This window comes from Vicugna pacos, chromosome 18 (genome assembly GCF_048564905.1).
Source record: "Vicugna pacos chromosome 18, VicPac4, whole genome shotgun sequence".
In the NCBI taxonomy this organism is placed as follows: Eukaryota; Metazoa; Chordata; class Mammalia; order Artiodactyla; family Camelidae; genus Vicugna; species Vicugna pacos.
In genome coordinates, this window is record NC_133004.1 from 20349192 (window position 1) to 20360452 (window position 11261).

The 11261-nt window shown below is 53.2% G+C and overlaps 1 protein-coding gene across 1 annotated transcript; it reads left to right on the plus strand.

The window, feature by feature from the left end:
* Positions 1–4204: 4204 nt before the first annotated feature.
* On the plus strand, positions 4205–7100 carry NPW (neuropeptide W). Its single transcript, XM_072942133.1, has 3 exons — positions 4205–4312; positions 6099–6685; positions 6925–7100. The coding sequence occupies exons 1-3, from the start codon at positions 4205–4207 to the stop codon at positions 7007–7009; spliced, it is 780 nt and encodes a 259-aa protein (XP_072798234.1). The 3' UTR covers positions 7010–7100.
* The last annotated feature ends 4161 nt before the right edge of the window (positions 7101–11261 follow it).

Sequence of the window (11261 nt, forward strand, 5' to 3'; positions counted from 1 at the left end):
CCGCCCAGCAACGGCCCCGCCCGGCGGAAGTGCGCGTGCGACTTCCGCCCCAGTGAGGAGCCGGCTAGAGCGGCGCCACAGGCACTGGGCGCTCTAGCCGGAGCGGAATGCTTGGAGAGCAGCTGCTGGCCGCCGCTAGGTGGTGTGTGTCGGGTTCCCATTTCCTCGGTCCCTTGTCTCCTGCCAGCCTACCCTCCCATAACAGCGAATGTTTTAGTTTAAGTATTGCTCCAGTACTCCATGAGTATGCTCCGTGAGTACTGTGGCATACGTACACTATATACTTACAGTATGGAGGTTCCTTAAGAAACTACAAATAGACTTAACCATATGATCCAGCAGTCCCTTTCCTGGGCATATATCCAGAGGGAACTCTAATTCGAAAAGATACATGCACCCCAATGTTCATAGCATCACTATTTACAATAGCCAAGACATGGAAACCTAAATGTCCTTTGACAGACGAGCGGATAAAGCAGTTGTGGTATCTATCTATCTATTCAGCCATAAAAAAGAATAAAATAATGCCATTTGCAGCAACATGGGTGGACCTGGAGATCATCATTCTAAGTGAAATAAACCAGAAAGAGAAAGAAAAATACCATACGATATCACTTATATGTGGAATATTTAAAAAAACACGAACTCACTCAGAAAACAGAAACAGACAGACATAAAAAACAAACTTACGGTTACCAGGAAGGAAAGAAGGTGGGAAGGGATAAACTGGGAGTTCAAGATTTGCAGATACAAACTACTATATATAAAGTAGATAAACTACAAGTTTATACTGATAGCACAGAGAATTATTATCTTGTAGTAACCTAAAATGTAAAAGAATATGAAAAGGAATACGTGTATGTATACATACGACTGAAACATTATGCTGTACACCAGAAATTGACACAACATTGTAAACTAACTATACTTCAATAAAACAAGTAAAAACAACAACAAAAAAGAACCCTTAGAAATTAAAAACATAACAATTAAAAGTTCAAGAGCAAAATGGAAGACAGAGTTGAAGAAATCTCTCAGCAGGCAGAACAAAAAGACAAGGTAGAAAACAGAGACAATAAGGGGGAAGGGTATAGCTCAAGTGTTAGAGCGCATGCTCAGCATGCGAGAGGTCCTGGGTCAAATCCCCAGTACCTCCTCCAAGCAGAAACAAATTAATAAAAACTAATTAAAAAAACAAAACAAAAAACAGAGAAAATATGAAGATGAAAGTTGGGATCCAGCAGGCACAATATCTAATTAATAGAAATTTCAGAGAGAACAGAGGAAATGGAGAGGTGAAAGTTGTCAGAGCCAATAAGGCAATATATGCCAGATCTGAAGGACATGAGTCTCCATATTGAAAGGGCCCAATCAAGGGAAAGAGACAGCATCAGTGAGAGAGATCATCATGGAGTACCTGTGTACTGTAGATAAAACAAAGGGCCTAAAATCTTCAGGGGAAGGGAGTAAGGAGGGAGAAGAACCTGTAAGAAGGACTGAAAATCAGACTTACAATCCTAGAACACTGGAAGCTAGAAGTTCTCTCAACTTTCTGGGGGAATGTGATTTCCATCACAAATTCTATACCCAGAAAAACTTTCCATCCAGCATAAAGTCAGCAACATAAAAAGGACAAATTATTTAGCTTATGTGTTCCCATTCAAATGATGCCTGTGCAGAAGCTTAGAGAGTGGATGTCCTAGAAAATGGATGTCCAGATTGGAGCAAGAGGCCACTGGCTTCCAGAGGGAGATCTCCAGAGTAAATATGGAATTGATTGTGGGTGATCTCCTTGTGTGCTTAAGAACCAGGAAAAGTTATTGCAAGGAGCTTGGAAAATTTAGGGTAAAATAACAAAACAAGAATATAGAAAAACAAGCAAAGAAAAATAATAAGACAGCTATCAATGAGAAAGGAAATGTAATCATAGTCCACTACTTGGCTCAGCAGAGGACACTACATGGTCATAATAATAGAAACACTGACCAGTGACTTAACCAAAAATTATGATAAATTCATATTAGGAGGATGGAGAGATGAGAAATGAGGTGACTGGGTTGGGGGAGAGCCAAAGCTTCATCTAAATTAGGAGGAAGCCGTTTGATGGTGTCTTAAAAAACATTAATTTAGTGGGGAGGATATAGCTCAAGTGGTAGAGTGCATGCCTAACAAGCAAGAGGTCCTGGGTTCAATCCTCAGTATCTCTTCTAAAAATAAATCAACAAATGAACCTAATTCCCCCCTCCCCAACTTTTTTTAAAAGATAAATTTTAGAATGGTGTTTTATAATCTGAGTCAGCGGTTCTCAATGGGGGGTGATTTTGCCCCCAAGGAGACGTGTGGTAAAGTCTGGAGACGTTTTTGGTTGGTTGTTACAGTTGGGTGGGAGTGTTAATGGCATTTACTGGTGCATTAGTTTCCTATTGCTGCTGTAAAAAATTACCACAAACACAGTGGCTTCAAGTAACATACATTTATTATCTCACAGTTCTGGAATTCAGAAGTTCAAGATGGGTCTCAGTGGGATAAAATCAGCGTGCAGGTGGGCTGCGTTCCTCCTGGAGGCTCTAGAGGAGAATCCATTTCCTAGACTTTTCCATCTTCTAGAGGCACCTGTGTTCCATGGCTCACCACCATTCCTCCCATCTACAAAGTGCGTCACTCCACCCTCTGTTTCCATTGTCACCTCTCCTTCTCTGATTCTGCCTCCCTCCTCCATGCTTAAGAACCCTTGAGATTACATTAGGTCCACCTGGATAATTCAGGATGATTTGGCTTATGTTAAATTCAGCCAATTAGCATTCTTCATTTCCTCTGCAACTGTAATTCCCCCTTACTATGTAAAGTAAATATTCACAGGTTCCAGGGATTAGAATGTAGATATCTTTGGGGAGGGGCTATTTTTCTGCCCACACAAATGACTAGAGGCCAAGGATGCTGCTCAATACCCTACAGTGCCCAGGACAGCCTCACAAATGCCAACCGTACTGAGGTTGAGAAACGCTGATCTAAGGTCATACATGAGTTACGCTGGGGGCTTCTGGTTAGGAGGGGGCAAAGGGAGCCCCCTGGGGAGCTGCAATGTTTTCTAACTTGATCTGGGCTGTGGGAACATAGGCGAATGCGTATGTAACAAATTGTTAAGATATGCACATTTACTCAAAGTGTGTGATACCTCCTTAAAAAGACCACCAAATTTTAGAGTAGCAGTTAAGTTTATTATTTCAAAATAGGGAGGCAAATACTAGGAGAAATATCTGAAGGAGTTGGAAGCAGTTGCCCCTGGAGGGCAGAATGTGAAAGGCTGGAACAGAGATAGCTTTATTTTTTCCCTTATACTAGCATTTGATTTATAATGTCTATGACCTTGATTAAAAAAATAATTTTAAAATGACAAAATGGGGAGATTTTCTCAATCACTGGGTCATTTGGATGAGGTTCCTGTTGAGGACCAGGCTCTGTACCTGGGGTGGGGGCCGTGAGTATGAAGCCGAGGTGGTTCTGATCCCTGGAGGTCTTGTGTCCTCCTTGGTCCAGTGTCACCAAGAATGGTGTACAGATAGTCAGAGCCACGATTCCTAGGAGGGGCTGTGTGTAGATGAAAGGAGAGGTGAGTCCCAGAAAGAAGAATCACCTCTCATGGACTGTTAGGGTCACTGCCTCTGCTGGCAATGGACCTTTCTTTCACTCCAGACTCCTGGTTAGTGGATACTTTTGTCCCTGTGCTCAGGGCTGGGCGGGACACAGAGCCCCTTCTCCTCTGCACTCCAAATTGGGAGGCCCCAGGGACCATCAAGCTATTCTGTGCTTTGCTCCCTTCCCCCGTCCTGGGCCCCCTCCCCACATGCCTTCTGCACACCAGACAGGCAACCACCCTCCTCTGTCCCAATGTGGCCTTCATCCTTCACCTGCACCCTGACAGTTTCACTCCCTCTGGTCCATAGTCATAAACAAGCCGGAGGGATCACTGGTATTTCAACTTCAGATACTGAACATGTCCTTATGCAGAGCACTTTTTTCTCTGCTTAACACTGCATTTTCAGATTTGTTCACGCTGCTAATGGTAGTTCTTTTCAATTTTCTAACTGCCACAGAAATCTCCATTATACCATAGACCACAACTGATCAGTTTTTGTATCAATGACGTTCTCCCTGCAGAAGCTCCACGCCCAGGCTAGCAGTCCCCTGCATCCTCTTAGCAGGGATGAGGTGGCAGCACCAGGGGAACCCTGGCAGCCTGCATCGTGCCGAACCACCCACCCACCACACACTCCAGCAGGCTCTCAAAGCCAAGGGGCCCCAGAGGAGCATGGTAGGGGGAGGTGGTGGTGGGGGTCAGCTTTCAGCACAGCCTGCTGGTCCCGAGGATTCTCCAGGCCCCTCCAGGTGCGCAGGCGGCTTCCCTCCACTCTGCTGGGTCCCTGCACCATCACTCCTCCATCAAACGGTTTTCACTGACAGCTAGGAGACTAGGCAGCCACTGGAACAGCAACAGCCATAGATGGTAGCTACACCATTACTGAGCACTTACTGTGTGCCAGGCACAGTGTCAAGAGCCAGCCTGGGTTTTTTTAATGCTCATACTGGGCTCCAGGGCACATTTCTCATTGGTTCTGCCAGGCTGTGGAGAGGGCTGCTGCTGCTTCCAAACCTCCCCCGGGGAGTGGGGGTCACCAGACCCTATTATGCCCCTCATGCCTCAGAAGCAGGTGCCATCCTCTGCACCCCACAGCTCCTCTGCACCTCTCCTGACATGGACACGTAAGAGGAAGCACAGGCCCAGACTGTGTTCCCCATTCCCCCAGAATCACCCCTCTTTTTTGCCAAAGAAATGGGCAGAGGGGAAGAGGAGGTTTTCATTGAGAACTACAGCTGGGGTCCCCAAACTGGAACTCTCAGGCTGGGGGTGGGGAGGCTAGGTGGGACTCCAGTCATCCCACTGCTTAACCCAAAAGGTGATCTGGAACAAATTAGTTTCCCCCATGCCTTAGTTCGCTCATTGGTAGATGGAATCAATAATTCTCCCACCTTGTGGCAGTGTTTGGAGGTCAAAACAAGATATTTCAGGATCCTTGGTGTCTGAGATCTACAAGCTGCCCCACAAATGATATGGTTGCTAGGGGGTGGGGTGAGGTCAGATTATTTTGAGGGCTGCATCCTCCCTGGTCTGGGGCCCAAGCAAGAATGGGTCAGGCTCTGCCCTTTGGGATGGGGCTATTAAGCCCAGGCAGGCCCAGAGGGATACTCTGGGGGACTATTCAGACAAGGGCCATTTAAGTAGGATTCTGAAGGATGAGTAGGAGTTTGCCAAGTGGAGAAGGAAGGGAAGTACATTCTGTGTCCCAGGCACAGAAGCTGAGAGGTGGGCAAACTCCTGGGTCATTGGGTACAGCAAATGAATTGAGAGTGGCCCTAGAAAGTGGTTTTCAGGGGACCATGACCAGAGAGGAGGCTGGAGGTCTGCAGGGCCTTATTCTGCCCAGGCTAGGGCTGGGGGCATGAGGGGCTGACTCTATTCTGGAAGCCTTCGGGAACCACTAACTGTCTCAAGGAGGGTTTGATGTGGCCAAACTTGCAATTGCTAGCATCCATCTAGCTGCAGCTGGGAAATGGATTGGTGGGGAGAAGCTAGGCCTGTGGGGAAGATTTGAGCGCTGTGTTAGGTGAGGAAGAGGAACAGCCCTCAGGGGAGGAGATACACAGAGGGGTCTTAAATAGTGTGGGAGTTGGGGTGGGGCACCAGTGAGCTCTCCTGTCTTTCGGCCCTATGGTTCTGCCAGCCTCCCTGTCTTTGCTCTGCTTGGGGCCCGCTTCAAGAGCCTAGCTAAGGGGGCATCCTGTCCCTCGATCCCTGTGCCTGGCAGTTCCTTCCTCTCCTTGGGGGGAGGAGGCAGAGGAGGGCTGAGAGAGGGGAGCAAGGGAGCTCCCGGTAGAGCATCAAGATGAGTTCTAGCTAAAGGCCCACTCAGGGAGGATGCTGGGCTCCTCTTCTCCCTCCATCTCTACCACCCTTGGGGAGCCCCGCGGGTATTGCGGGGGCGAGGAGGGGCGGGGCCACCGAGCATTTAATAGTTGGACCCGCCGGGACCAACACCTAGCCTGCAGCCTCCAGCGCTCCGGCTTCCCGGCTTCCCGACGCTGAGCGCCTGGATCCCGCCAAGCCAGTTCCAGGTCCGCCCTACCGGGCGGCTGTCGACGTGAGCACCCTGGCGAGGGGAACGGGGGTGCGGGGCCCGGGGCGGGGGGCCACTGCGAGCCTCCTGCTACTCGCATTGCTGTTGCTGCTGCTGCTTCCGCTGCCCGCGGGCGCCTGGTACAAGCACGTGGCGAGTCCCCGCTACCACACCGTCGGCCGCGCGGCGGGCCTGCTCATGGGGCTGCGCCGCTCGCCCTACATGTGGCGGCGCGCGCTACGGCCCGCTGCCGGACCCCTTGCCTGGGACACTTTAGGCCCGGGCGTGCCCCCCCAGGGGCCATCTGCCAGAAACACCCTCTCCCCGGGGCCCGCCGCCCGCGATGCTCTGCTGCTTCCCTCCGGGGTTCAGAAACTGTGGGAGGTGCGACGCAGAAGCTCCGGCGCTGGGCTCCCGGTCAGTGCCCCTCGCCGTTCGCAAGCCCCGGCGTCTGCACCCCAACGGGAGCCGTGGCTGGGCTCCTATTCCTGGACCTCCGCAGAGCAGGCCAGGTACGCGGGGAGAGGAAAGGGGAGGGGATAGCAGCGAGTGAAGGGATCTTGAAAGATCTGAGCCCAGGACGCATGTCCCCGTTCCCACAGGGCACCCTGCGAACTTTCCATCCCTGACTTCAAGCCCAGGAAGGCTTTCCTGACGCAGTCTCTACTCTTCCAGCGTGGGGGGTCGGGAGGCGGGAGCGTAGTGGAAGGCGCACAACCCTCTCCCCACGGTCCTGCTCTATTCTTTCTAGAGCTCTCGGAGAGTCTCCCGATCAGCCACAGTCTGCGCAGGGAACTGCCTTCGCCGGCCCCCGCCTCAACCCAGGGCCGTCCTGATCGCAGCCCCTGCCCGCGCCCCCGTGCCTGACCCAGGCAGAGTCTCTTCGGCCTCCAGTCCCGCCGTCTGGTCAATAAAACCCGCCTGGTTCTCGCTCCCCCGCGTGTGACCCTTTTCCTCCGCGATGTGTACTTTGTCATCTAGCTTCCGGGCGCAAACAGCCGCGCCCACGTCCTAGCAAATGTCAGGAGCCCTCTGGCTGGCCAGAAGCGCTCCCCCTAACCCAGCCGAGATCTGTATGTCCTCGCCGGCCAGAAGGGGAGACAGAGATAGAGACACTGCTTGGGCCTGTGTCCCCTCTCCCTTTTCTGCCAGTGCTGCACCTCCCATTAGGGGGTGGGATCATCAGTCTAGGTCCCAGGGTCCGACAGGAGGGGAGGGGTATTCCACGGCGAGGGGAGGGCAAGTCACACCCTGGGTCCGGCTGCCATTCACCAAGGTGTGCAGGAAGAGGAAAGCAGGAGCTCATACCCTACTAGTGGGGCTGGAACTCCCACCCAGCCTCCCAGGAGTCCTACAGGGTGCCCCTCACTATGCCCCCTGGCCAGACTGGGGAGAATGTCCTCCCCAAGGAGGGGAACAGCAAGAGCTAGCAGCCCATCCAGCCTTTCTCCCATCTCCCAGCAGTCATTTCAAACCTGGATCTCCTTGGAATTCCTCCCTCCCCTCAGCCAAAGCCTTCCTGATAAAGTGGAACCCATCTAGTCCCCTTCTTCACTGCCACGCTCCCTTCCTAGTGAGGAAGGGGCCCCTCCACCTGATACGCTCTTGCCTCCTGAGGGACCCCTCCACCACTTATCCCCTTCTGCATTTCCAGTTATTGTCTCCAGTCCCCCATGTCAATGTGCTATATCATCTTGAATAGCAAGGATCTCCCTCCACCTGGGACACCTTCCTGCCCCGCCCCACTTCACCTTTCTGCTCCCCCTTCAACCCTCTTCAGAGTGGGCTTGGACTCCCACAACTGTCCTCAATGTCCAAGTGCCTGGTCACTGTGCCCTGATGCTGTTTGCCCTTGGAGTCTTTCCTTGGCCATGTGGCAAGACTGCCCTTGGGGCACCCAGCAAGGACAGGAAAAGGGGTGGCCCCAGGTCTGTCTAGCTCCTGGCTTTGGGATGCCCTCGTGGAACCAGCTCCCACAGGACCTTCCTTGGCCTCTGGAAACACCCTCTGGAGGCCTCTCCCCACTGGCAATTTCCTCTCATCTCCTGGGTGCACCTTTCTCCCCACATGGTCCCCTAATGTGGGCAGTCTTTTTGATGTCACCATTCCAATTCTTAGGGATCCTAGAATTAATTTACCCTCAAGGATCTGCACTGGGGGAAAGGGTGGTCACAGACCAGTCAAGTCAACCCACTCTTTCCCCCACTTCTCCGATGCTCCTGCCCCCGCTCCTCACCAAACCTGGCCTTTCAAAACACGATGTCCTGACCTTGTCACCCCCCAGTGCACAACACCTGAAGGGCTCCCATCTCCCATGCAACGAAATCCATGCTCTAGGGCTGGGCCTCTGTCTCCCAGCCTCATTGCTCCCTCACCTTCCCCACACAGCCTGGAGAAACTCTGGGCAGATTCCAGAACAGCCCCATGGTCCACCTTGCCTGAGGACTCCAGCCCCAGGCTGGGTTAAATGCACCTCCTGGGGGCTGCCCCAGCTCTGGGCCTCCCTTTGCCAGGGTATCAGATCCCTGTTTCTGTGGGTCTCGCTGATGTTTCTCCATTGCTCGCCAGGCTGGCGGCAAGTGGCCTGCCAATGTTTGGTCACAAGTGATGGAATACTTGGTGAGAGGCTAGATTTCATATTGCCTGAAGATATCCCAGTGCAGAGGTTGGTGGCAGATCCAAGGTGAGACAGCTTAGCCGATTCGGGGCTCGGGAGAGACCTGGCTTCTCTGCCTACCACCCTTATGGCACCCCTATGCTTCTGCATCGCTAGCAGCCGGAGGGCGCGGACCTCGACCCAATCCCCATCCCGCAGGGCTGGACAAGTCAGAGCCAGAAGGGCGGGGCGTGGGGCCACTCCCCGGGCGATGGAATCCCACAAAGAGCCGGCAGGTGGCGCTATAAGCCGCTCTCCCAGGCTACACTCGCTCCCTACGCCTCCGGCGATGGGAGGGGCTAGGGGCGGGCAGTGGGCGGGCCCATCTCGGGTGGGCGGGGCAGGCCTCCAGTGAGTTCTGCCTTCGCGGGTGTCCTGCGCTTCCGTAACTGTCTCGTCCTCCCCAGTTTTCTCTCCCTCTTGTCTCTCATCTCGTTTTCCCCTCTCTTCCCATCGTGCTGGTCCCGTCTGCTCCAATCTGGGGCTCTGACAGGCAAGAGAAAGTCTGAAGGAAGGGGTCGTGAGCGAGGCCTGGTCATCTCGCGGGGCCCTTAATGCCCATCAGGGAGGCGGCGCCGGCCCAGGAAGCTCTAGGCCATTACCCGAGCGTCAGATTAATGGCTTCACCCCCCCCCACCAGATGGGCCCCCAGCCCTCCCTCTGGTAGTGACAAGACCTCTGCCCACAGCTACACCCCAGGCCCAGGCTCTGCCCCACCGCTGGGGGCACTGCTGCAGGGAGGTAGGTTCAAAGGAGGCCCCTTCCCTGAAACCCGAGCACAGGGCAACCCCACTCCAGGTGAACCCAGGGTGGAGAAGGACTGGGAGGTCTGACATACCTACTCTGCTTCTGTCAGGTGTAGCAAGATGGCAGGAGTAGGGTGAGAAAGTGAGCATGAGGAAGTCACCCAGACCTCTGATCCCCTAAGACCTGAGAGCCTTCCCGCCTGCTGCTGGCCTCACCACACCTCCCCTAGCCCACTCCCCAGCGACCCGAACAGTTTACAACCCAAACACCTTTCAGCGCACACTTCCAGGCCATTGCCCATGCTGCTCCTTTCACTTTGCTGCCTTACCTGTCTCCTCTGACACCTCCATCACAGTGGGGCTGAAGGAAGAGGCCTGGGAGACTGTCCATAGGGCTGCTTGGTCACCTTTCCTAATCTCTGTTACTCTCTCACTCATTCCTTCTCCCCCTTTGCAATTGTTACCTGCAGGTCTCACTCACCCCGGAACTGCTGCCTTTATTCTGTAGCTGTTACTCACTTCCTTTGCTATTCATCCCCTTTGTTATTCAGATGTTGTCTTTGTTACTTTCTTACCTTTCTTGGGACTTCCTCGCTCCTCTTTTGCTTGGGGGCCTCCTTTGTTATTCTGGGATGCGGTGTTCCTGGCCCCTGGCTGTGACCACATCTCTTGGTTACCCCCCCCACCATGTTCTGTTCCCATCCATTTTCATTCTTAGGGTGAGTCCTGGGCTGCAGAATGCTGATCTGAGAGCACTTGTTTTACAGAAGGAGGAGGTCTCAGAGCCTCCTGACCCAAGGAACCAGGGATCCCTACCTTTCCTACCCCTTGGTCTCCCATCCAGCCACCTCCCTTGACTCTGATGTGGCCTTAAAGCTATAGCCTGGCAGGTCCTAGGTGGTCCTGGTGACCCCTAAGCCCCACCTGGGGTGGTATATGGTGGACCCCACTGTCCACATCCATCCTCATAGCCTCCTGGGGCAGCAGTACCAGGTTTGGTCCAGTAAGGGCAGTCACAGGGCAGACAGTCAAGCCTCTGGACAGACAGACAAATGGAGGTGGCTAGCCAGGCAGGAGCTTATGGCAGCATCAGCCAGGAACTCGGAGGTAGGGTAGGGGAACAGCCATGCAGCCTCAGCCTAAGTGGATTTTAGGGGGAGAAGTTGGGGTGTGGATACCCAAGGGGCTGCGGCCCAGGAGGCTGCCTAGAGGCAGGTCCTGTGCTTGGGCGGGGGCTAGGAGCCCAGGCAAGGGCACTAGAGAGGAGAGAAGGAGCAGTAAGAACTGAGCTGAGCGTGCTTCTGCCCTCATGGGGAACTATCTGGGCTGGCTATGCCTGACCCCTGGGAACCAGGTATGTGCAGGGGGCTGAGCAGAGCTGGGGAGGGGCAGGCTGAAGGTGAGCCTGCAGCTCAGCCAGCTTCCTGTATGTGTAACTGAAAAAGCTGAAGAGTGTGGACTTCGAATCTCACCACCTTGGGTCCAAGCGGAACTGGGGAATCTTGTATGGGTTTCTTTCCTCTCCAGATCTTAGTCTCCTGATCTGTAAAATGGCCCGAGACCCCTAGGGTTATTCCAGATCAAATGTCCTCAGAGAGGCACACAAAGCATACATTCCATCGGTTGGGGGGAAGGGGCACAAACACTGGTGGAGGTAGACATAGGGCTGGGGCAGAGGAGGGGAGA

Coding starts and splice junctions, on each gene's coding strand:
- NPW (XM_072942133.1), top strand. CDS start 4,205: ATGAGGTGGCAGCACCAGGGGAACCCTGGCAGCCTGCATCGTGCCGAA. Junction 4,313..6,098: donor AGGGGCCCCAGAGGAGCATG/GTAGGGGGAGGT, acceptor ACCAACACCTAG/CCTGCAGCCTCCAGCGCTCC. Junction 6,686..6,924: donor ACCTCCGCAGAGCAGGCCAG/GTACGCGGGGAG, acceptor TATTCTTTCTAG/AGCTCTCGGAGAGTCTCCCG.